The 23,061-nt window shown below is 46.3% G+C and overlaps 1 protein-coding gene across 1 annotated transcript in view; it reads left to right on the forward strand.

Moving 5' to 3' along the window:
• USP37 (ubiquitin specific peptidase 37) overlaps positions 1-23,061 on the forward strand; it is a 270,227-nt gene that overhangs the window by 184,616 nt on the left and 62,550 nt on the right. The window contains exons 16-17 of the mRNA XM_038740830.1: positions 7,934-7,999; positions 16,721-16,865. Coding sequence (XP_038596758.1) covers positions 7,934-7,999; positions 16,721-16,865 — 211 coding nt within the window. The remainder of the gene's footprint in view (positions 1-7,933; positions 8,000-16,720; positions 16,866-23,061) is intronic.

Here is a 23,061-nt window from a genome sequence, read left to right on the forward strand (position 1 = left end):
TCATTCAATCGTATTTATTTAGTGCTTACTGTGTGCAGAGCACTGGACTAAGCACTGGGGAAGTACAAGTTGGCAACATGTAGAGACGGTCCCTACCCAATAGCGGGCTCACAGTCTAGAAGGCGGAGGCAGACAACAAAACAAAACATATTAACAAAATAAAATGAATAGAATAAATATGTACAAGTAAATAGAGTAATAAATATGTACAAACATATATACATATATACACTTGTCTACTTTTGCTTACTATGTGCAGAACACTGTTCTAAACACTCGGGGGGATACAAGGTGATCAGGTTGTCCCACGGGGGGCTCACGGTCTTAATCCCCATTTGACAGATTCATTCAATCATATTTATTGAGCGCTTACTGTGTGCAGAGCACTGTACTAAGCGCTTGGGAAGTCCAAGTTGGCAACATATAGGGACGGTCCCTACCCAACAGCGGGCTCACAGTCTAGAAGGGGGAGACAGAGAACAAAACAAAACATATTAACAAAATAAAATCAATAGAATAAATATGTACAAGGAAAATAAATTCATTCATTCATTTAGTCGCGTTTATCGAGCGCTTACTGTGTGCAGAGCACTGGACTAAGCTCTTGGGAAGTCCAAGTCGGCAACATCTAGAGACGGTCCCTACCCAACAACGGGCTCAAATTCTAGAAGGGGGAGGCAGACAACAAAACAAAACAAAACATGTGGACGGGTGTCAAAGTCGTCGGAACAAATAGAATTAAAACTACATTCATTCATTCAACCGTACTTATTGAGCGCTTACTGTGTGCAGAGCACTGTACTAAGCGCTTGATGCAGCAGTATAGCAGACCTTCACAACAGTCCCGTGAGGTAGGCGGGTCGGCCAGGTCTTACTGCTTCACTGTGAAAAAGGAGTAATCAATCAATCGTATATATTTATTTTATTTTGTTGGTATGTTTGGTTTTGTTCTCTGTCTCCCCCTTTTAGACTGTGAGCCCACTGTTGGGTAGGGACTGTCTCTATGTGTTGCCAATTTGTACTTCCCAAGCGCTTAGTACAGTGCTCTGCACATAGTAAGCGCTCAATAAATACGATTGATGATGATGATGATGATATATTGAGCGCTTACTGTGTGCAGAGCACTGTACTAAGCGCTTGGGAAGTCCAAGTTGGCAACATAGAGAGACGGTCCCTACCCAACAGCGGGCTCACAGGCTAGAAGGGGGAGACGGACAACAAAACAAAACATATTAATAAAATAAATAGAATAAACATGTACAAATAAAATAGAGTAATAAATACGTACCAACTCCATATATACAGGTGCTGTGGGGAGGGGAAGGAGGGGGTTCAGTGTGGGAAGGCCTCAGTCAATCAATCAATGGTATTTATTGAGTGCTTACTATGTGCAGAGCACTGTACTAAGCGCTTGGGAAGTCCAAGTTGGCAACATCTAGAGACGGTCCCTACCCAACAGTGGAGGCAGAGAACAAAACAAAACATATTAACAGAATAAAATAAATAGAATAAACATGGAAAACCCTAAGTGAGTTGTCAGAGATCACAACCTGGAACCAGAACAAGCCCTGAGCTTTTCCACGATTATCATGTTGAATAATTTCACTAATCTTACCCCAATTATCACTATTAATAATGATGGTATTTATTAAGCGCTTACTATGTGCCAGGCACTAGACTGTGAGCCCGCTGTTGGGTAGGGACCGTCTCTAAATGTTGCCAACTTGTACTTCCCAAGCGCTTAGTCCAGTGCTCTGCACACAGTAAGCGCTCAATAAATACGATTAATTGATTGATTGATTGACGCACTGTACTAAGCTCTGAGAGGGGATACAAGGTGATCATGTTATCCCATCATGGGGGCTCACAGTCTTAATCTCCATTTTACAGATGAGGGAACTGAGGCCCAGAGAATAACAATAATAATAATAATAATGATGGTATTTGTTAAGCGCTTAATATATGCAAAGCACCGTTCTAAGCGCTGGGGGATACAAGGTCATTAGGATGTCCCACGTGGGGCTCACAGTCTCTGTGAGCCCACTGTTGGGTAGGGACTGTCTCTATATGTTGCCAACTTGGACTTCCCAAGCGCTTAGTACAGTGCTCTGCACACAGTAAGCGCTCGATAAATACGATTGATTGATTGATTGATTGATAGAGAAGCAGCGTGGCTCAAAGGAAAGAGCACGGGCTTTGGAGTCAGAGGTCATGGGTTCGAATCCCGGCTCCGCCACATGTCTGCTGTGTGACCTTGGGGGAGTCACTTAACTTCTCTGAGCCTCAGTTACCTCATCTGTAAAATGGGGATGTTGACTGTGAGCCCCACGTGGGACAACCTGATCACCTTGTATCTTTTAGACTGTGAGCCCACTGTTGGGTAGGGACTGTCTCTATATGTTACCATTTTGTACTTCCCAAGCGCTTAGTACAGTGCTCTGCACATAGTAAGCGCTCAATAAATACGATTGATGGTGATGATTGATTAATCCCCATTTTAAAGATGACGGAATGAATGCCCAAAGTCACCCAGCTGACAAGTGGCGGAGCCGGGATTTGAACCCACGACCTCTGACTCCAAAGCCCGGGCTCTTTCCACTGAGCCACGCTGCTTCTCGAGTTCCCTTCTCCGTTTTGCGGAGGAGGGAACTGAGGCATGGAGAAGGGAGGCGACTTCATTCATTCAGTCGTATTTATTGAGCGCTTACTGTGTGCAGAGCACTGGACTAAGCGCTTGGGAAGGACAAGTCGGCAACAGATAGAGACGGTCCCTCCCCAACAGCGGGCTCACAGGCTAGAAGGGGGACTTGCCCAGGGTCACACAGGAGACGGGGATTCATTCATTCATTCAATCGTATTTATTGAGCGCTTACTGTGTGCAGAGCACTGTACTAAGCGCTTGGGAAGTACAAGTTGGAGACATATAGAGACGGTCCCTACCCAACAACAGGCTCACAGGCTAGAAGGGGGACTTGCCCACGGTCACGCAGGAGACAGGGATTCATTCATTCATTCAGTTGTATTTATTGAGCGCTTACTGTGTGCAGAGCACTGTACTAAGCGCTTGGGAAGTCCAAGTCGGCAACAGATAGAGACGGTCCCTCCCCAACAGCGGGCTCACAGGCTAGAAGAGGGGCTTGCCCACGGTCACACAGGAGACAGGGATTCATTCATTCATTCAGTTGTATTTATTGAGCGCTTACTGTGTGCAGAACACTGTACTAAGCGCTTGGGAAGTCCAAGTCGGCAACAGATAGAGACGGTCCCTCCCCAACAGCGGGCTCACAGGCTAGAAGAGGGGCTTGCCCACGGTCACACAGGAGACAGGGATTCATTCATTCATTCAGTTGTATTTATTGAGCGCTTACTGTGTGCAGAGCACTGTACTAAGCGCTTGGGAAGTCCAAGTTGGCGACATATAGAGACGGTCCCTACCCAACAACGGGCTCACAGGCTTGAAGGGGGACTTGGGTCACACAGGAGAGGGGGATGAGAGCCCGTGACCTTCCCCCCACACGTCTGCTGTGTGACCTTGGGCAAGTCACTTCACTTCTCTGTGCCTCAGTTCCCTCATCTGTAAAATGGGGATGAAGACTGTGAGCCCCGCATGGGACAGCCTCATCTCCTTGTGTTCCCCCCAGCGCTTAGAACAGTGCTTTGCACATAGTAAGCGCTTAACAAATACCAACATTATTATTATTATTATTATTCCGACGCCCGGGCCCGGGCTGTAGCCACAACGCCACGCTACCGATTGAGCCACCCACCCGCCAGTGCATGAAAATAACAATGGTATTTGTTAAGCGCTTACTATGTGCCGAGCACTGTTCTAAGCGCCGGGGCGGATACAGGGTGACCAGGTTGTCCCGCGTGGGGCTCACAGTCTTCATCCCCATTTTACAGATGAAGGAACTGAGGGCCAGAGAAGCGAAGTGACTTGCCCAAGGTCACCCAGCAGACAAGGGGCAGAGCCGGGATTCGAACCCGCGACCTCCGACTCCCAAGCCCGGGCTCTTCCCGCTAAGCCACGCGGCTTCTCTAGTCGGTTCCTATCAATCAATCGTATTTATTGAGCGCTCACTGGGTGCAGAGCACTGTACTAAGCGCTGTACTTATCGATCAGCTCACCAAGACAGGCTGTGGAATTTGCTGAGCGCTTTCCTGGCGATCAGTACAGTAAGCTCGTCGTGGGTAGGGGATGTGTCCGTGACGTCTGTCGTACTCTCCCCACCGCTTAGTACAGTGTCTTGCGCGCAGTAGGCGCTCAATAATCACGATGAAGCGAACGATCGAACCGTTCAGGCGGTCGGTCTTGTCTGTTGAGCGCTTACCGGTCGGTTCTCATCGACCAGCCCATCCATCCGTCAGGGGTATTTAGTGAGCGCTTACCATCATCATGGGTTCTAATCCTGCCTCCATCACTTGCCCGCTGTGTGACCCTGGGCAAGTCACTTCACTAATCTGGGCCTCAGAGACCTCATCTGGAAAATGGGGATTGAGACTGTGAGCCCCATGTGGGGCGGGGACTGCGTCCAACCTCCCGATTAGCTTGTAGGCACCCCAGCGCTTAGTACAGTGCCTGGCACATAGTAAGCACTTTAAATAAATAATGATGTCATTTAAGCACTTACTATTCATTCATTCAGTCGTATTTATTGAGCGCTTACTGTGTGCAGAGCACTGGACTAAGCGCTTGGGAAGGCCAAGTCGGCAACATATAGAGACGGTCCCTACCCAACAGTGGGCTCACAGTCTAGAAGGGGAGACAGACAACAAAACAAAACATATTAACAAAATAAAATAGAATAAAAATGTACAAATAAAACAAATAGAGTAATAAATACGTACAAACATATATACAGGTGCTGTGGGGAGGGGAGGGAGGTAAGGCGGCGGGGATGGGGAGGGGGGTTCTTTGGGAAAGCGGCCTCCGAAAGTCTCGTCTTGTGCTGTCGCGTCCTCTCCGACCAAGCGCTTAGTACAGTGCTCTGCACACAGTAAGCGCTCAATAAATACGATTGATGACCCATCAGCGACTCGGTGGACGCGTCTCTCCCAGAACGCCCACTCTCTCTCTGCCACCGTTCTGGTAATAATAATAATAATAATAATGGCATTTATTAAGCACTTACTATGTGCAAAGCACTGTCCTAAGCGCCGGGGAGGTTACAAGGTGATCAGGTTGTCAATCAATCAATCAATCGTATTTATTGAGCGCTTACTGTATGCAGAGCACTGTACTAAGCGCTTGGGAAGTACAAGCTGGCAACATATAGAGACAGTCCCTACCCAGCAGTGGGCTCACAGTCTAGAAGGTGGAGACAGAGAACAAAACCAAACATACTAACAAAATAAAATAAATAGAATAGATATGTACAAGTAAAATAGAGTAATAAATATGTACAAACATATATACATACATACAGGTGCTGTGGGGAAGGGAAGGAGGTAAGACGGGGGGGATGGAGAAGGGGACGAGGGGGAGAGGAAGGAAAGGGGCTGAGTGTGGGAAGGCTTCCTGGAGGAGGTGAGCTCTCAGTAGGGCCTTGAAGGGAGGAATCTATCAATCGTATTTATTGAGCGCTTACTGTGTGCAGAGCACTGTATTAAGCGCTTGGGAAGTACAAGCTGGCAACATCTAGTGACAGTCCCTACCCAACAGTGGGCTCACAGTCTAGAAGGGGGAGACAGAGAACAAAACCAAACATACTAACAAAATAAAATAAATAGAATAGATATGAACAAGTAAAATAAATAAATAAGTAGAGTAATCAATATGTACAAACATATATACAGGTGCTGTGGGGAAGGGAAGGAGGTAAGATGAGAGATAGGATGAGATGAGATAGTCGGGATAGGATGAGAGATTGAACCAGCAAGGTAGCGGTTTGGATGGAGAGGAACGGGCATAATAATAATAACGGCATTTGTTAAGCGCTTACTATGTGCAAAGCACTGTTATAAGCGCAGAGGAGGTTACAAGGCGATCAGGTTATCCCACATAATAATAATAATGGCATTTGTTAAGCGCTTACTATGTGCAAAGCACTGTTCTAAGCGCCGGGGAGGTTGCAAGGTGATCAGGTTGTCCCACGTAATAATAATAATAATGGCATTTGTTAAGCGCTTACTATGTGCAAACCACTGTTCTAAGCGCCGGGGAGGTTACAAGGTGATCAGGTTGTCCCACATAATAATAATAATAATGGCATTTGTTAAGCGCTTACTATGTGCAAAGCACTGTTCTAAGCGCCGGGGAGGTTACAAGGTGATCAGGTTGTCCCACATAATAATAATAATAATGGCATTTGTTAAGCGCTTACTATGTGCAAAGCACTGTTCTAAGCACCGGGGAGGTTACAAGGTGATCAGGTTGTCCCACATAATAATAATAATAATGGCATTTGTTAAGCGCTTACTATGTGCAAAGCACTGTTCTAAGCGCCGGGGAGGTTGCAAGGTGATCAGGTTGTCCCACATAATAATAATAATGGCAGTTGTTAAACGCTTACTATGTGCAAAGCACTGTTCTAAGCACCGGGGAGGTTACAAGGTGAACAGGTTGTCCCACATAATAATAATAATAATGGCATTTGTTAAGTGCTTACTATGTGCAAAGCACTGTTCTAAGCGCCGGGGAGGTTGCAAGGTGATCAGGTTGCCTCAATAATAACAATAATGGCATTTGTTAAGCGCTTACTATGTGCAAAGCACTGTTCTAAGCGCTGGAGTAAATACAAGGTGATCAGGTTGTCCCACGTGGGGTTCACAGTCTTCATCCCCATTTGACAGATGAGGTCACTGAGGCCCAGAGAAGTGAAGTGACGTGCCCAAGGCCACACAGCAGACATGTGAGAAGCAGCGTGGCTCAATGGCAAGAGCCCGGGCTTTGGAGTCAGAGGTCACGGGTTCAAATCCCAGCTCCGCCAACTGTCAGCTGGGTGACTTTGTTGCCAACTTGTACTTCCCAAGCGCTTATTACAGTGCTCTGCACACAGTAAGCGCTCAATAAATACGATTGATTGATTGATTGATTGATTGAGTCACTTCACTTCTCTGGGCCTCAGTTCCCTCATCTGTAAAATGGGGATGAAAGCTGTGAGCCCCCCGTGGGACGGACTGATCACCTTGTAACCTCCCCAGCGCTTAGAACAGTGCTTTGCACATAATAAGCGCTTCGTCAATGCCATCATTATCATTATTATGTGGCGGAGCCGGGATTCGAGCCCATGACCTCTGACTCCAAAGGCCGGGCACGCTGCTCAGCGGCTCCGCGGACTTTTCTCGGCCCAAAATCCGCAAGCGGTCGACCGCGGCCTCCTTCCGCCCTCGACTCTCTCCCGTTTCCCCCTCTGCCCAGCGCAGGTGAGTTTTGATCAATCAATCAATCAATCAGTCAATCATATTTATTGATAAATACTAGCTAGCCACTCGCTAGCCACTGCCCAAGCCAGGAAAGGAAAGGGGAGGCCTCGGCGTGACGCTCCATCCCGTAACTGACACCGGTCGCCGTCCCAAAAGTCGGGGAGCGAATCAATCAATCAATCAGTCGTATTTATTGAGCGCTTACTGTGTGCAGAGCACTGGACTAAGCGCTTGGGAAGTCCAAGTTGGCAACATCTAGAGACCCAACAGTGGGCTCACAGTCTAAAAGGGGGAGACAGAGAACGAACATGCTAACAAAATAAAATAAATAGAATAGATATGTACAAGTAAGATAAATAAATGGAGTAATAAATATGTACAAACATCTGTACAGGTGCTGTGGGGAAGGGAAGGAGGTAAGATGAGGGGGATGGAGAAGGGGAGAGGAAGGAAGGGGCTCAGTCTGGGAAGGCCTCCTGGAGGAGGTGAGCTCTCAGTCGGGCCTTGGCGTGAAATGTCTTGTTACTAATCTAATCGCATGGCAATAAACACTCTGATTTTCTAATAGCTCTCGACCATTGAAAGCCTCCCAAACGGTGAATTCCAGCCCCATCAGCACTTCTACTCCTTCTAGGTGAGTTTTATCTCTTACATTCCCGGGATCTCTTTTGGAGGATTTCTTTTTTTCCTCCCTTTTCCCCCCCCTTCTTTCTTTTTTTCCCCACCCGCCCCCACTTTTACCTCTTGCTTTCGTCCCGGTCGGGTGAATTCCAGCCCCATCAGCACTTCTACTCCTTCTAGGTGAGTTTTATCTCTTCCATTCCCCGGATCTCTTTTGGAGGATTTCTTTTTTTCCGCCCTTTTCCCCCCCCGTCTTTCTTTTTTTCCCCACCCGCCCCCACTTTTACCTCTTGCTTTCGGCCCGGTCGGGTGAATTCCAGCCCCATCAGCGCTTCTACTCCTTCTAGGTGAGTTTTATCTCTTCCATTCCCCGGATCTCTTTTGGAGGATTTCTTTTTTTCCGCCCTTTTCCCCCCCTTCTTTCTCTCTTTTCCCCACCCGCCCCCACTTTTACCTCTCGCTTTCGGCCCGGTCGGGTTTTGGAGCGGATATCGGACCCTCCCCGCGGGGGCCTGAATCAATCAATCAATCAATCGTATTGATTGAGCGCTTACTGTGTGCAGAGCACCGTACTAAGCGCTTGGGAAGTATAAGTTGGCAACATATAGAGAAGGTCCCTACCCAACAGTGGGCTCACAGTCTAGAAGGGGGAGACAGTGAACAGAACCAAACATACTAACAAAATAAAATAAATAGAATAGATACGCAGCTTAATTCCGAAACTTCAGGTGGAAGCGTTGGTCCGGGTGGATGGAGAATAGGCTTTTTCATCCAATGCGGGCACGTAGATTGAGAATCAATCAATCAATCAATCAATTTTTAATCTTTACGTTGGTACCCCGGAATTCATTTTCAGGGTGTGTGTGTGTGTGTGTCGGCGGGGAGCATTCTTCTCTAAGGACTTTTTAGTTTGTATTGGCACATGGTCCCCGTGGGACCTTGTAACCTCCCCAGCGCTTAGGACAGTGCTTTGCACATAGTAAGCGTTTAATAAATGCCATCATCATTATTATTATTATTCTTATGGATTTTTAGGGGCTGTCCCCCTATTAAGCGCTTAATAAATCCATCATCATTATTATTATTATTATGGATTTTTAGGGGCTGTGCCCCCATTAAGCGCTTAATAAATGCCATCATCATTATTATTATTATGGATTTTTAGGGACTGTCACCCCATTAAGCGCTTACTATGTACAAAGCACTGTTCTAAGCGCTGGGGAGGTTACAAGGTCCCACGGGGACCATGTGCCAATACAAACTAAAAAGTCCTTAGAGAAGAATGCTCCCCCCCATAATAATAATAATGCCATCATTATTATCAATCAATCGTATTTATTGAGCGCTTACTGTGTGCAGAGCACTGTACTAAGCGCTTGGGAAGTACAAATTGGCAACATATAGAGACAGTCCCTACCCAACAGCGGGCTCACAGTCTAAAGGGGGGAGACAGAGAACAGAACCAAACATACTAACAAAATAAAATAAATAGAATAGATACGCAGCTTAATTCCGAAACTTCAGGTGGAAGCGTTGGCCCGGGTGGATGGAGAGTAGGCTTTTTCATCCAATGCGGGCACGTAGATTGAGAATCAATTAATCAATCAATCAATCAATTTTTAATCTTCACATTGGTACCCCGGAATTCATTTTCGGGGGGTGTGTGTGTGTGTCGGCGGGGAGCATTCTTCTCCAAGGATTTTTTACTTTGTATTGGCACATGGGACATTGTATTGGCACATGGTCCCTGTGGGACCTTGTAACCTCCCCAGCGCTTAGAACAGTGCTTTGCACATAGTAAGCGCTTAATAAATGCCATCATCATTATTATTATTATTATTATTCTTGATTTTTAGGGGCCATCCCCCTATTAAGCGCTTAAGAAATGCCACCATTATTATTATCATTATTATGGATTTTTAGGGGCTGATTGATGATGAAGTGACTTGCCCAAGATCACACAGCAGACATGTGGCGGAGTGGGATTCGAACCCATGACCTCTGACTCCAAAGCCCGGGCTCTTTCCACTGAGCCACGCTGCTTCTCAAATAGGGATTAAGACTGTGAACCCCACTCGGGACAGGGACTGGGACAGGGACTGTGTCCAACCAATTATCTTGAAATAATGATTAAGCGCTTACTATGTGCAAAGCACTGTTCTAAGCTCTGGGGATGCTACAAGTTGATCAGGTTGTCCCACGGGGGGCTCACAGTCTTCATCCCCATTTCCCAGATGAGGTCACTGAGGCCCAGAGAAGTGAAGCGACTTGCCCAAAGTCACCCAGCTGACAATTGGCGAAGCCGGGATTTGAACCCATGACCTCTGACTCCAAAGCCCAGGCTCTTCCCACTGAGCCACGCTGCTTGTACCTATCCCAGTGCTTAGAAGAGTGCCTGGCACATAGTAAGTGCTTAACAAAGCAGCGTGGCTCAGTGGAAAGAGCCTGGGGTTTGGAGTCGGAGGTCATGGGTTCAAATCCCGGCTCCGCCAATTGTCAGCTGTGTGACTTTGGGCAAGTCACTTCACTTCTCTGGGCCTCAGTTCCTTCATCTGTAAAATGGGGATTAAAAGACTGTGAGCCCCCCGTGGGACAACCTGATCACCTTGTAACCTCCCCAGCGCTTAGAACAGTGCTTTGCACATAGTAAGCGCTTAATAAATGCCATTATTATTATTGTTATTATTAACAAATGCCATCATTATTAATAGTGATATTAATAGCTCAATAAATGCCATTATTATTATTAGTAGTAGTAGTATTAAGTAAACAGGCATCAATAGAAATAACTAGAATTATAGATATTTACGTATATGCATAAATGTTGGTGGGTGGAGGGGAAAGGGAACGAATCAAGGTGACTTGGAAGGGAGGGGGAGATGAGGAAAAGGGGGCGTAATAATAATAATAATAACATTTATTAAGCGCTTACCATGTGCAAAGTAGTATTAAGTAAACAGGCATCAATAGAAATAACTAGAATTATAGATATTTACGTATACGCATAAATGCTGGTGGGTGGAGGGGAAAGGGAACGAATCAAGGTGACTTGGAAGGGAGGGGGAGATGAGGAAAAAGGGGCGTAATAATAATAATAACATTTATTAAGCGCTTACCATGTGCAAAGCACTGTCCTAAGCGCTGCGGAGGATACAAGGTGATCAGGTTGTCCCAGGGGGGCTCACAGTCTTCATCCCCATTTTACAGATGAGGGAACTGAGGCCCAGAGAAGTGATGTGAGGTAAATAAGCGCACATTGGACATGGGTCCGTACCCAACAGTGGGCTCACAGTCTACAGTTACCTCAACGGGGATTGCGGTGAGCGCTTAGTCCAGTGCTCGGCACACAGTAAGCGCTCAATAAATACGACTGACTGAATGAATGGAAACTGTGAGCCCCACGTGGGACGGGGACTGTGTCCAACCCCAGTCATTTGTCTAAACTCTGGCGTTTCAATCAATCAATCAATCGTATTTATTGAGCGCTTCCTGTGTGCAGAGCACTGGACTAAACGCTTGGGAAGTACAAGTTGGCAACATCATCATCATCATCATCAGTCGTATTTATTGAGCGCTTACTATGTGCAGAGCACTGGACTAAGCGCTTTGGGAAGTACAAATTGGCAACACATAGAGACAGTCCCTACCCACCAGTGGGCTCACAGTCTAAAAGGGGGAGACAGAGAACAGAACCAAACATACTAACAAAATAAAATAAATAGAATAGATATGTACAAATAAAATAGAGTAAAAAAATATGTACAAATATATATACATATATAGAGACAGTCCCGTACAGTGCCAGCCCGTAGGAAGCGCTTAGTAAATACCACAACGATCATTATCGCACCGGAACCCCTCAGGTAGAATTCGGGGAACTCTCCTTGGGGTTCTTTAAACGAGCACCGGAACGGAAGAGGTTCCAGCTGACAATTGGCGGAGCTGGGATTCGAACCCATGACCTCTGACTCCAAAGCCAAGTGTAGAAATCCAGCTGCCTTAAGCGGTAGCAGTGGCTTCTAGGTTGATGGCAACGAGGACGTCGGGCAGTTGATCCGGGAAGACTTCCTGGAGGCGGCGGGGGCTTGGAATAATTTTACTTGTACGTATTTATTCCATTTATTTTATCTTGTTAATACGCTTTGTTTTGTTGTCCGTCTCCCCCTTCTAGACTGTGAGCCCGCTGTTGGGTAGGGACCGTCTCTAGATGTTGCCGACTTGTACTTCCCAAGTGCTTAGTCCAGTGCTCGGCACATAGTAGGCGCTCAATAAATACGATTGAATGAATGAATGAATGAATGACCACCTGATCACCTTGTAACCTCCCCAGCGCTTAGTACAGTGCTTTGCACATAGTATCAGTGGAAAGAGCCCGGGCTTTGGAGTCAGAGGTCATGGGTTCGAATCCCGGCTCTGCCGCATGTCTGCTTTGTGACCTTGGGCAAGTCACTTCACTTCTCTGAGCCTCAGTTCCCTCATCTGGAAAATGGGGATGAAGACTGTGAGCCCCATGTGGGACAACTTGATCACCTTGTATTCCCCCCCCCCCCCCCAGCGCTTAGAACAGTGCTCTGCACATAGTAAGCGCTTAACAAATGCCATCATCATTATAGTAAGCGCTTAACAAATGTCATCATTATTATTATCATTATTACCCTAGCGCTTAGAACAGTGGTTGGCACAAATGCCATCATTATTCATTCATTCATTCATTCGTATTTGTTGAGCGCTTACTGTGTGCAAAGCACTGTACTAAGCGCTTGGGAAGTCCAAGTTGGCAACATCTAGAGACGGTCCCTACCCAACAGCGGGCTCACAGTCTAGAAGGGGAAGACAGACAACAAAACAAAACATATTAACAAAATAAAATAAATAGAATAAATATGTACAAGTAAAATAAATAAATAGAGTAATAAATCTGTACAAACGTGTATACATATATACAGGTGCTGTGGGGAGGGGAAGGAGGTAAGTTGGGGGGGTGGGGAGGGGGAATTATAATAATAATAATTATTATTGTTATTTTCTGGGCCACAGAACAAAACCTCTTCCGTTGCAGTGCTCGTCTAAAGAACCCCAAGGAGAGTTCCCCGAATTCTACCTGAGGGGTTCCGGTGCGATAATGATGGTTGTGGTATTTACTAAGCGCTTCCTACGGGTCGGCACTGTACGGGACCGTCTCCATACGTTGCCAACTTGTACTTCCCAAGCGCTTAGTCCAGCGCTCTGCAATCAATCAATCAATCAGTCGTATTTATTGAGCGCTTACTGTGTGCAGAGCACTGGACTAAGCGCCTGGGAAGTCCAAGTCGGCAACATATAGAGACGGTCCCGACCCAACAATGGGCTCACAGGCTAGAAGGGGATACAAGTTAATCAGGTTGGATATAGTCCCTGTCCCATGTGGGGCTCAGTAATTCAGTCATTCATTCATTCAATCGTATTTATTGAGTGCTTACTGTGTGCAGAGCACTGGACTAAGCGCTTGGGAAGTGCAAGTTGGCAACATATAGAGACAGTCCCTACCCAACAACGGGCTCACAGTCTAAAAGGGGGAGACAGAGAACAAAACCAAACATACTAACAAAATAAAATGAATAGAATAGATATGTACAAGTAAAATGAATAAATAAATAGAGTAATAAATATGTACCAACATATATACATATATACAGGTGCTGTGGGGAAGAGAAGGACAAACAAATGCCATTATTATTACTATTATTAGAAGGGGGCGATATTAAATAAAAATATAAATAAATAAATAAATAAGTAAATAAGTAAATAAAAATGAATGAATGAATGAATGAATAAAAATAAATGAATGAATAAATAAATACATAAACAAATAAAAATAAATAAATAAATAAATGAATGAATGAATGAATAGTAATAAATATGTGCAAACATATAGATATATATACAGGTGCTGTGGGGAAGGGAAGGAGGTAATGCCCAGCCTGGTTGCCCTGCCCCAGTGCCACGCTCTCAAAGGCCGGGAGAAGGCTCAGAGTCGAGGCAGATGCCACCACCCCCGTCAGACCCTACGGGGAGGTTCGTTCTCCCCCCGGGCCCCCCTGCCCTCACCTGCCCCTGAGCCCCAGACGCTGAGTACCCACAAGATATTGTGGACTGTGAGCCCACTGTTGGGTAGGGACTGTCTCTATGTGTTGCCAGTTTGTACTTCCCAAGCGCTTAGTACAGTGCTCTGCACATAGTAAGCACTCAATTAATACGATTGATTGATTGATTGATATGGTGCAGGGGACGCCAGGCCCAAGGGCAGAGGAGGAGGAGGAGGAGGAGGCGGCAGAGGCGGTACCCTGTGGGTGATGCTATCCCTGGCCAGCATGGTGCCCTTTGGGCTCCCCGTGCCAGTCTTTCGACGGGCAGTGGCTGCAGTTGAAGGGAAGACAGGAGGAAGGTGGGTATGCAGCCCGCGCCGGGGAGACAGAGATGCCGGGGACGCAAAACTCCAGGATCTCACAGGGGAGAAGGCCAGGATTGGCTCGAGGTCTGCAGGGACTCTTAGGGACACCGCCTCCGAGAAGCCTTCCCCGACTCAGCCCTCGTTTCCTCTCCTCCCACTCCCATCTTAGATTTGCTTCCTTCCTCTCCCCCTCGTCCCCCTCTCCATCCCCGCCATCTTACCTCCTTCCCTTCCCCACAGCACCTGTATATATGTTTGTACAGATTTATTACTCTATTTATTTATTTATTTTGTTTGTACATATCTATTCTATTTATTTTATTTTGTTAGTATGTTTGGTTTTGTTCTCTGTCTCCCCCTTTTACCCAACAGTCCCACTGTTGGGTAGGGACTGTCTCTATATGTTGCCAATTTGTACTTCCCAAGCGCTTAGTACAGTGCTCTGCACATAGTAAGCGCTCAATAAATGCGATTGATGATGATGATGATGATGATTTGCGCCCTTTATTTCCCCCTCTCTCAGCCCCGTAGCACTTATGTCCCAGCCCGTAATTTATTTATATTATATTCCCCCCCCCCAGCCCCGTAGCATTTATGTCCCTGCCCGTAATTTATTTAGATTATATCCCCCCCCCTCAGCCCCGTAGCATTTATGTCCCTGCCCGTAATTTATTTAGATTATATCCCCCCCCCCCCAGCCCCGTAGCACTTATGTCCCTGCCCGTAATTTATTTAGATTATATTCCCCCCTCTCAGCCTCGTAGCACTTATGTCCCTGCCCGTAATTTATTTAGATTATATTCCCCCCCTCTCAGCCCCGTAGCACTTATGTCCCTGCCTGTAATTTATTTAGATTATATTCCCCCCCCTCAGCCCCATAGCACTTATGTCCCTGCCTGTAATTTATTTATATTATATTCCCCCCTCTCTCAGCCCCATAGCACTTACATCCCTGCCTGTAATTTATTTATATTATATTCCCCCCTCTCTCAGCCCCTTAGCACTTATGTCCCTGCCCAATAAATACGATTGATTGATTGATAAACACCAGAATATAGACAAATGATTGGGGTTGGACACAGTCCCTGTCCCACGTAGGGCTCATAGTCTCAATTCATTCATTCAGTCGTATTTATTGAGCGCTTACTGTGTGCCGAGCACTGTACTAAGCACTTACCTCAATCCCCGTTGAGGTAACTGTAGACTGTGAGCCCACTGTTGGGTAGGGACTGCCTCTATATGTTGCCAACTTGTAGTTCCCAAGCGCTTAGTACAGTGCTCTTCACACAATAAGCGCTCAATAAATACGATTGATTGATTGATCTACGCCAGAGTGTAGACAAACGATTGGCGTTGGACACAGTCCCCATCCCACGTGGGGCTCACAGTCTCCATTCATTCAGTTGTATTTATTGAGCGCTTACTGTGTGCCGAGCACTGAACTAAGCGCTTACCTCAATCCCCGTTGAGGTAACTGTAGACTGTGAGCCCACTGTTGGGTAGGGACTGTCTCTATATGTTGCCAACTTGGACTTCCCAAGCGCTTAGTCCAGTGCTCTGCACACAGTAAGCGCTCAATAAATACGATTGATTGACTGATTGAAGCGCCAGAGTGTAGACAAACGACTGGGGTTGGACACAGTCCCCATCCCACGTGGGGCTCACAGTCTCAATTCATTCATTCAGTCGTATTTATTGAGCGCTTACTGTGTGCAGAGCACTGTACTAAGCGCTTACTCAATCCCCGTTGAGGTAACTGTAGACTGTGAGCCCACTGTTGGGTAGGGACTGTCTCTATATGTTGCCAACTTGTACTTCCCAAGCTCTTAGTACAGTGCTCTGCACACAGTAAGCGCTCAATAAATACGATTGATTGATTGAAGTGACCTGCCCAGCGGACAAGTGGCGGGAGCCGGGATTAGAACCCGCGACCCGGGCCCCACCCACCACGCCCGTGCCGTGCCGCAGGGGGGTGACCGTTGTGGTTTTCCCCTTCTAGACTGCGAGCCCGCTGTTGGGTAGGGACCGTCTCTGTATGTTGCCAACTTGGACTTCCCAAGCGCTTAGTCCAGTGCTCCGCACACAGTAAGCGCTCAATAAATACGATCGATTGATTGCTTTTAGACTGTGAGCCCACTCCTTTTAGACTCTGAGCCCGCTGTTGGGTAGGGACCGTCTCTATGTGTTGCCGACTTGGACTTCCCAAGCGCTTAGTCCAGTGCTCCGCACACAGTAGGCGCTCAATAAATACGATTGATTGATTGCTTTCCTGGTTTGTGTCGGTTGTGTGTTTGACCCGGGCAGGACGCCGACGGTGAAGCCGAAGAGCGCCGCGACGTCCAGCCTGGATTCGGACAGCGAGGACGAGGTCCTGAAGCGCTGCGTGGCTCCCAGTCCGAGGCCCAGCGAGGCGGCCAGCAGGGACCAGCAGCCCGAAGAGCTGGACAAGGTGGGCCCGTGCACTCGGTTCCATTTATTGAGCGCCCACTGGGTGCGGAGCACTGGACTGAGCGCCGTGGAGAGGACAATCCAACCATAAAAGGGCGCACGCCCCGATCGATCGATCAATCGATCAATCAGTCGTATTTATTGAGCGCTTACTGTGTGCAGAGCACTGTACTAGTCAGTCAATCGTATTTATTGAGCGCTTACTGTGTGCAGAGCACTGTACTAGTCAGTCAATCGTATTTATTGAGCGCTTACTGTGTGCAGAGCACTGGACTAGTCAATCAGTCGTATTTATTGAGCGCTTACTGTGTGCAGAGCACTGGACTCGTCAATCAATCAATCGTATTTATTGAGCGCTTACTGTGTGCAGAGCACTGTACTCGTCAGTCAATCAATCGTATTTATTGAGCGCTTACTGTGTGCAGAGCACTGTACTAGTCAATCAATCGATCGTATTTATTGAGTGCTTACTGTGTGCAGAGCACTGGACTCGTCAATCAATCAATCGTATTTATTGAGCGCTTACTGTGTGCAGAGCACTGTACTAGTCAATCAATCGTATTTATTGAGCGCTTACTGTGTGCAGAGCACTGTACTAGTCAATCAATCATCAGTCGTATTTATTGAGCACTTACTGTGTGCAGAGCACTGGACTCGTCAATCAATCAATCGTATTTATTGAGCGCTTACTGTGTGCAGAGCACTGGACTAGTCAATCAATCAATCGTATTAATTGAGTGCTTACTGTGTGCAGAGCACTGTACTAGTCAATCAATTGTATTGAGCACTTACTGTGTGCAGAGCACTGTACTAGTCAGTCAATCGATCGTATTTATTGAGCGCTTACTGTGTGCAGAGCACTGGACTCGTCAATCAATCAATCGTATTTATTGAGCGCTTACTGTGTGCAGAGCACTGGACTAGTCAATCAATCGTATTTATTGAGCGCTTACTGTGTGCAGAGCACTGTACTAGTCAATCAATCATCAGTCGTATTTATTGAGCGCTTACTGTGTGCAGAGCACTGGACTAAGCGCTTGGGAAGTCCAAGTTGGCAACATAGAGAGACGGTCCCTACCCCACAGTGGGCTCACAGTCTAATAGGGGGAGACGGAGAACAAAACCAAACAGACTAACAAAATAAAATAAATAGAATAGCTATGTACAGGTAAAATAAATAAATAGAGTAATAAATATGTGCGAACATCTATCCATATATACAGGTGCTGTGGGGAAGGGAAGGAGGTAAGATGGGGGGATGGAGGGGGGGACGAGGGGGAGAGGAAGGGAGGGGCTCAGTCTGGGAAGGAATACAATTGATTGATTGACTCATTCATTCATTCAATCGTATTTATTGAGCGCTTACTGTGTGCAGAGCACTGTACTAGTCAATCAATCAGTCGTATTTATTGAGCGCTTACTGTGTGCAGAGCACTGGACTAAGCACTTGGGAAGTCCAAGTTGGCAACATCTAGAGACGGTCCCTACCCCACAGTGGGCTCACAGTCTAATAGGGGGAGACGGACAACAAAACCAAACATACTAACAAAATAAAATAAATAGAATAGATAGGTACAGGTAAAATAAATAAATAAATAGAGTAATAAATATGTGCGAACATCTATACATATATACAGGTGCTGTGCGGAAGGGAAGGAGGTAAGATGGGGGGGATGGAGAGGGGGACGAGGGGGAGAGGAAGGAAGGGGCTCAGTCTGGGAAGGAATACGATTGATTGATTCATTCATTCATTCGTATTTATTGAGCGCTTACTGTGTGCAGAGCACTGTACTAAGCGCTTGGGAAGTCCAAGTCGGCAACATATGGAGACGGTCCCTACCCAACAGCGGGCTCACAGTTTCAGAACGAGCCGAAGGTCTAGAGAAGCAGCGTGGTTCAGTGGAAAGAGCCCGGGCTTTGGAGTCTGAGCTAGGTGGGCCCAAACTAGGTGGGAAGCTCCCTGAGGGCGGGGGTGTGTGTGGAGGGGGTGAGTCTTGGGCAATATGGTCTCTTAAACAGCGTGGCTCAGTGGAAAGAGCCCAGGCTTTGGAGTCAGAGGTCATGGGTTCGAATCCCAGCCCCACCACAAGTCTGCTGTGTGACCTTGGGCAAGTCACTTAACTTCTCTGAGCCTCAGTTCCCTCATCTGTAAAAATGGGGATTAAGACTGTGAGCCCCACGTGGGACAACCTGATCACATTGTATCCCCCCCCAGCACTTAGAACAGTGCTTTGCACATAGTAAGCGCTTAACAAATGCCATTATTATTATTATTAAGCAGCCCAGCCTAACAGCTAGAGCCCGGGCCCGGGAGTCAGAAGGACCTGGGTTCTAGTCCTGGCTCTGCCACTTGTTTGCCGAGTGACCTTGGGCAAGTCACTTCACTGCTCTGGGCCTCAGTTCCCTCACCTGAAAAATGGGGATGAAAACTGAGAGCCCCATGTGGGACAGGGACTGTGTCCAACCTGATTGCCTCATATCTACCCCAATGCTTAGAACAGCGTTTGGCACCTAGTGCTTAACAAATTCCACAATTATCATACTATATGCGTCATATAATAATAATAATAATTTTGGTATTTGTTAAGCGCTTACTATGTGCCAAGCACTGTTCTAAGTGCTGGGGAGGATACAAGGTGATCAGGTTGTCCCTTGCGGGGGCTCACAATCTTAAGCCCCATTTTACAGATGAGGTAACTGAGTCCCAGAGAAGCTAAGTGACTTGCCCAGAGTCACTCAGCTGACTGTTGGCGGAGCTGGGATTTGAACCCGCGACCTCTGACTCCAATGCCCAGGCTCTTTCCACTGAGCTACGCTGCTTCTCAGCGCTTAGAACAGTGCTTTGCACATAGTAAGCGCTTAGTAAATGCCATCATTATGTAGTATATTGTAGAAAATACATTATAATAATTTATTAGATATTGTATAATAATAAAGTATGCGTTGTACATGGATGTACACAATACAGTGTGGTATATATTGTTACAGTGTGATATATATTGTATAATGCATTGTATTGTGTATGATATATTGTATAATGCATATACTGTTATATAATGTATTGTGTATCATAATACTGCCTCATAATAATACGTGGTATTATTATAAAATGTGTTATAGCACATGAGAAGCAGCGTGGCTCAGTGGAAAGAGCCCGGGCTTTGGAGTCAGAGGTCACGGGTTCAAATCCCGGCTCTGCCAACTGTCAGCTGGGTGACTTTGGGCAAGTCACTTCACTTCCCTGGGCCTCAGTTCCCTCACCTCTAAAATGGGGATGAAGACTGTGAGCCCCCCGTGGGACAACCTGATCACCTTGTAACCTCCCCAGCGCTTAGAACAGTGCTTTGCACATAGTAAGCACTTAACAAATGCCATCATTATTTATATATTGTATGTTAAATAGTATATTGTGTATTATGCAATGTATCGTATTATATAATATGTTGTACCTTATATAGTGTATATTGTGTTATTCATTCAATCGCATTTATTGAGTGCTTACTGTATGCAGAGCACTGTACTATGATGATGACGATGTTTGTTAAATGCTTACTATGTGCCATGCACTGTTCTAAGCACTGGGGTAGATACAAGGTGATCAGGTTGTCCCACGGGGGGCTCACAGTCTCCATCCCCATTTTCCAGATGAGGTCACTGAGGCCCAGAGAAGTGAAGTGACTTAATGATGGCATTTATTAAGCGCTTTGCAGAGCACCGTTCTAAGCGCTGGGGAGGTTACAAGGTGATCAGGTTGTCCCACGGGGGGGCTCACAGTCTTCATCCCCATTGTACAGATGAGGGAACTGAGGCCCAGAGAAGAAGAATAATAATTGTAGTATTTGTTTTTAGCGCTTACTATGTGCAAAGTGCTGTTCCCTCCGCACATCCGCCAAGCTGGCTCTCTTCCTCCCTTCAAGGCCCTACTGAGAGCTCACCTCCTCCAGGAGGCCTTCCCACACTCAGCCCCCTCTCCCCCTCCTTCCCCTCCCCACAGCACCTGTATATATGCTTGTACAGATTTATTACTCTATTTATTCTATTTGTACATATTTATTCTATTTATTTTATTTTGTTAATATGTTTTGTTCTCTGTCTCCCCCTTCTAGACTGTGAGCCCACTGTTGGGTAGGGACCGGCTCTATGTGGTGCCAACTTGTCCTTCCCAAGCGCTTAGTCCAGTGCTCTGCACACATCATCATCATCATCAATCGTATTTATTGAGCGCTTACTATGTGCAGAGCACTGTACTAAGCCCTTGGGAAGTACAAATTGGCAACATATAGAGACAGTCCCTACCCAACAGTGGGCTCACAGTCTGAAGTGGTGGTGGGGGGAGAGTCTAAAAGGGTAAGCACTCAATAAATACGATTGAATGAATGATACAAGGTGATCAGATTGTCCCACGTGGGGTTCACAGTCTTCATCCCCATTTTCCAGATGAGGTCACTGAGGCCTAGAGAAGTGAAGTGACTTGCCCCAAGTCACCCAGCTGACAAGAGGCAGAGCCAGGATTTGAACCCCTGACCTCTGATTCCCAAGCCCGGGCTCCTGCCACTAAGCCACGCTGCTTCTCCTGTTCATTCATTCATTCAATCGTATTTATTGAGCGCTTACTGTGTGCAGAGCACTGTACTAAGCGCTTGGGACGTCCAAGTTGGCGACATATAGAGACAGTCCCCACCCAACAGTGGGCTCACAGTCTAGAAGGGGGAGACAGAACGAAACAAAGCATATTAACAAAATAAAATAAATATGTACAAATGAAAATAGAGTAATAAACACGTACAAATATATATATATATATGTACAGGTGCTGTGGGGAGGGGAAGGAGATAAGGGGGGGATTCATTCAATCGTATTTATTGAGCGCTTACTGTGTGCAGAGCACTGTACTAAGAGCTTGGAAAGCACAAGTTGGCAACATATAGAGACGGTCCCTACCCAGCAGCGGGCTCACAGTCTAGAAGGGGGAGACAGAGAACAAAACAAAACATGTTAACAAAATAAAATAAATAGAATAAATATGTACAAATGTACAAATTAATATGAATTACTAAGTACAAATAAGTGTATGAATAAACAAATGTACAAATAAATATGAACAAACATGTACAAATAAAATAGAGGAATAAGTCCGTCCAAACATATATACAGATCAATCAATCAATCAATCGTATTTATTAAGCGCTTACTGTGTGCAGAGCACCGGACTAAGCGCTTGGGAAGTACAAGTTGGCAACATATAGAGACGGTCCCTACCCAACAGTGGGCTCACAGTCTAAAAGGGGGAGACAGAGAACAAAACCAAACATACTAACAAAATACAATAAATAGAATTGATAGGTACAAGTAAAATAAATAAATAAATAGAGTAATACAGATGTATACAGTGTATACAGATACACTGTTATATTGTTATATTGTTGAGCCCACCTTCTAGACTGCGAGCCCACTGTTGGGTAGGGACCGTCTCTAGATGTTGCCAACTTGGACTTCCCAAGCGCTTAGTACAGTGTGCCGCCCACAGTAAGCGCTCAATAAATACGATTGGATGAATGAGTGAATCAATAAGTGCTTGGGAAACCCCAGTGTTGGGTAGGGACCGTCTGTATATGTTGCCAACTTGGACTTCCCAAGCGCTTAGTCCAGTGCTCTGCACACAGTAAGCGCTCAATAAATACGATTGGATGAATGAATGAATCAATAAGTGCTTGGGAAACCCCACCGTTGGGTCGGGACCGTCTCTAGATGTTGCCAACTTGTGCTTCCCGAGCGCTTAGTCCAGTGCTGTGCACACAGTAAGCGCTTAATAAATACGATTGGATGAATGAATGAATCAATAAGTGCTTGGGAAACCCCACTGTTGGGTCGGGACCGTCTCTATATGTTGCCAGCTTGTACTTCCCAAGCGCTTAGTCCAGTGCTCTGCACACAGTAAGCGCTCAATAAATACGATTGGATGAATGAATGAACAATAAGTGCTTGGGAAACCCCACTGTTGGGTAGGGACCGTCTCTATATGTTGCCAACTTGGACTTCCCAAGCACTTAGTCCAGTGCTCTGCACACAGTAAGCGCTCAATAAATACGATTGGATGAATGAATGAATCAATAAGTGCTTGGGAAACCCCACCGTTGGGTCGGGACCATCTCTAGATGTTGCCAACTTGTACTTCCCGAGCGCTTAGTCCAGTGCTC

Source organism: Tachyglossus aculeatus, chromosome 1 (genome assembly GCF_015852505.1).
Source record: "Tachyglossus aculeatus isolate mTacAcu1 chromosome 1, mTacAcu1.pri, whole genome shotgun sequence".
In the NCBI taxonomy this organism is placed as follows: Eukaryota; Metazoa; Chordata; class Mammalia; order Monotremata; family Tachyglossidae; genus Tachyglossus; species Tachyglossus aculeatus.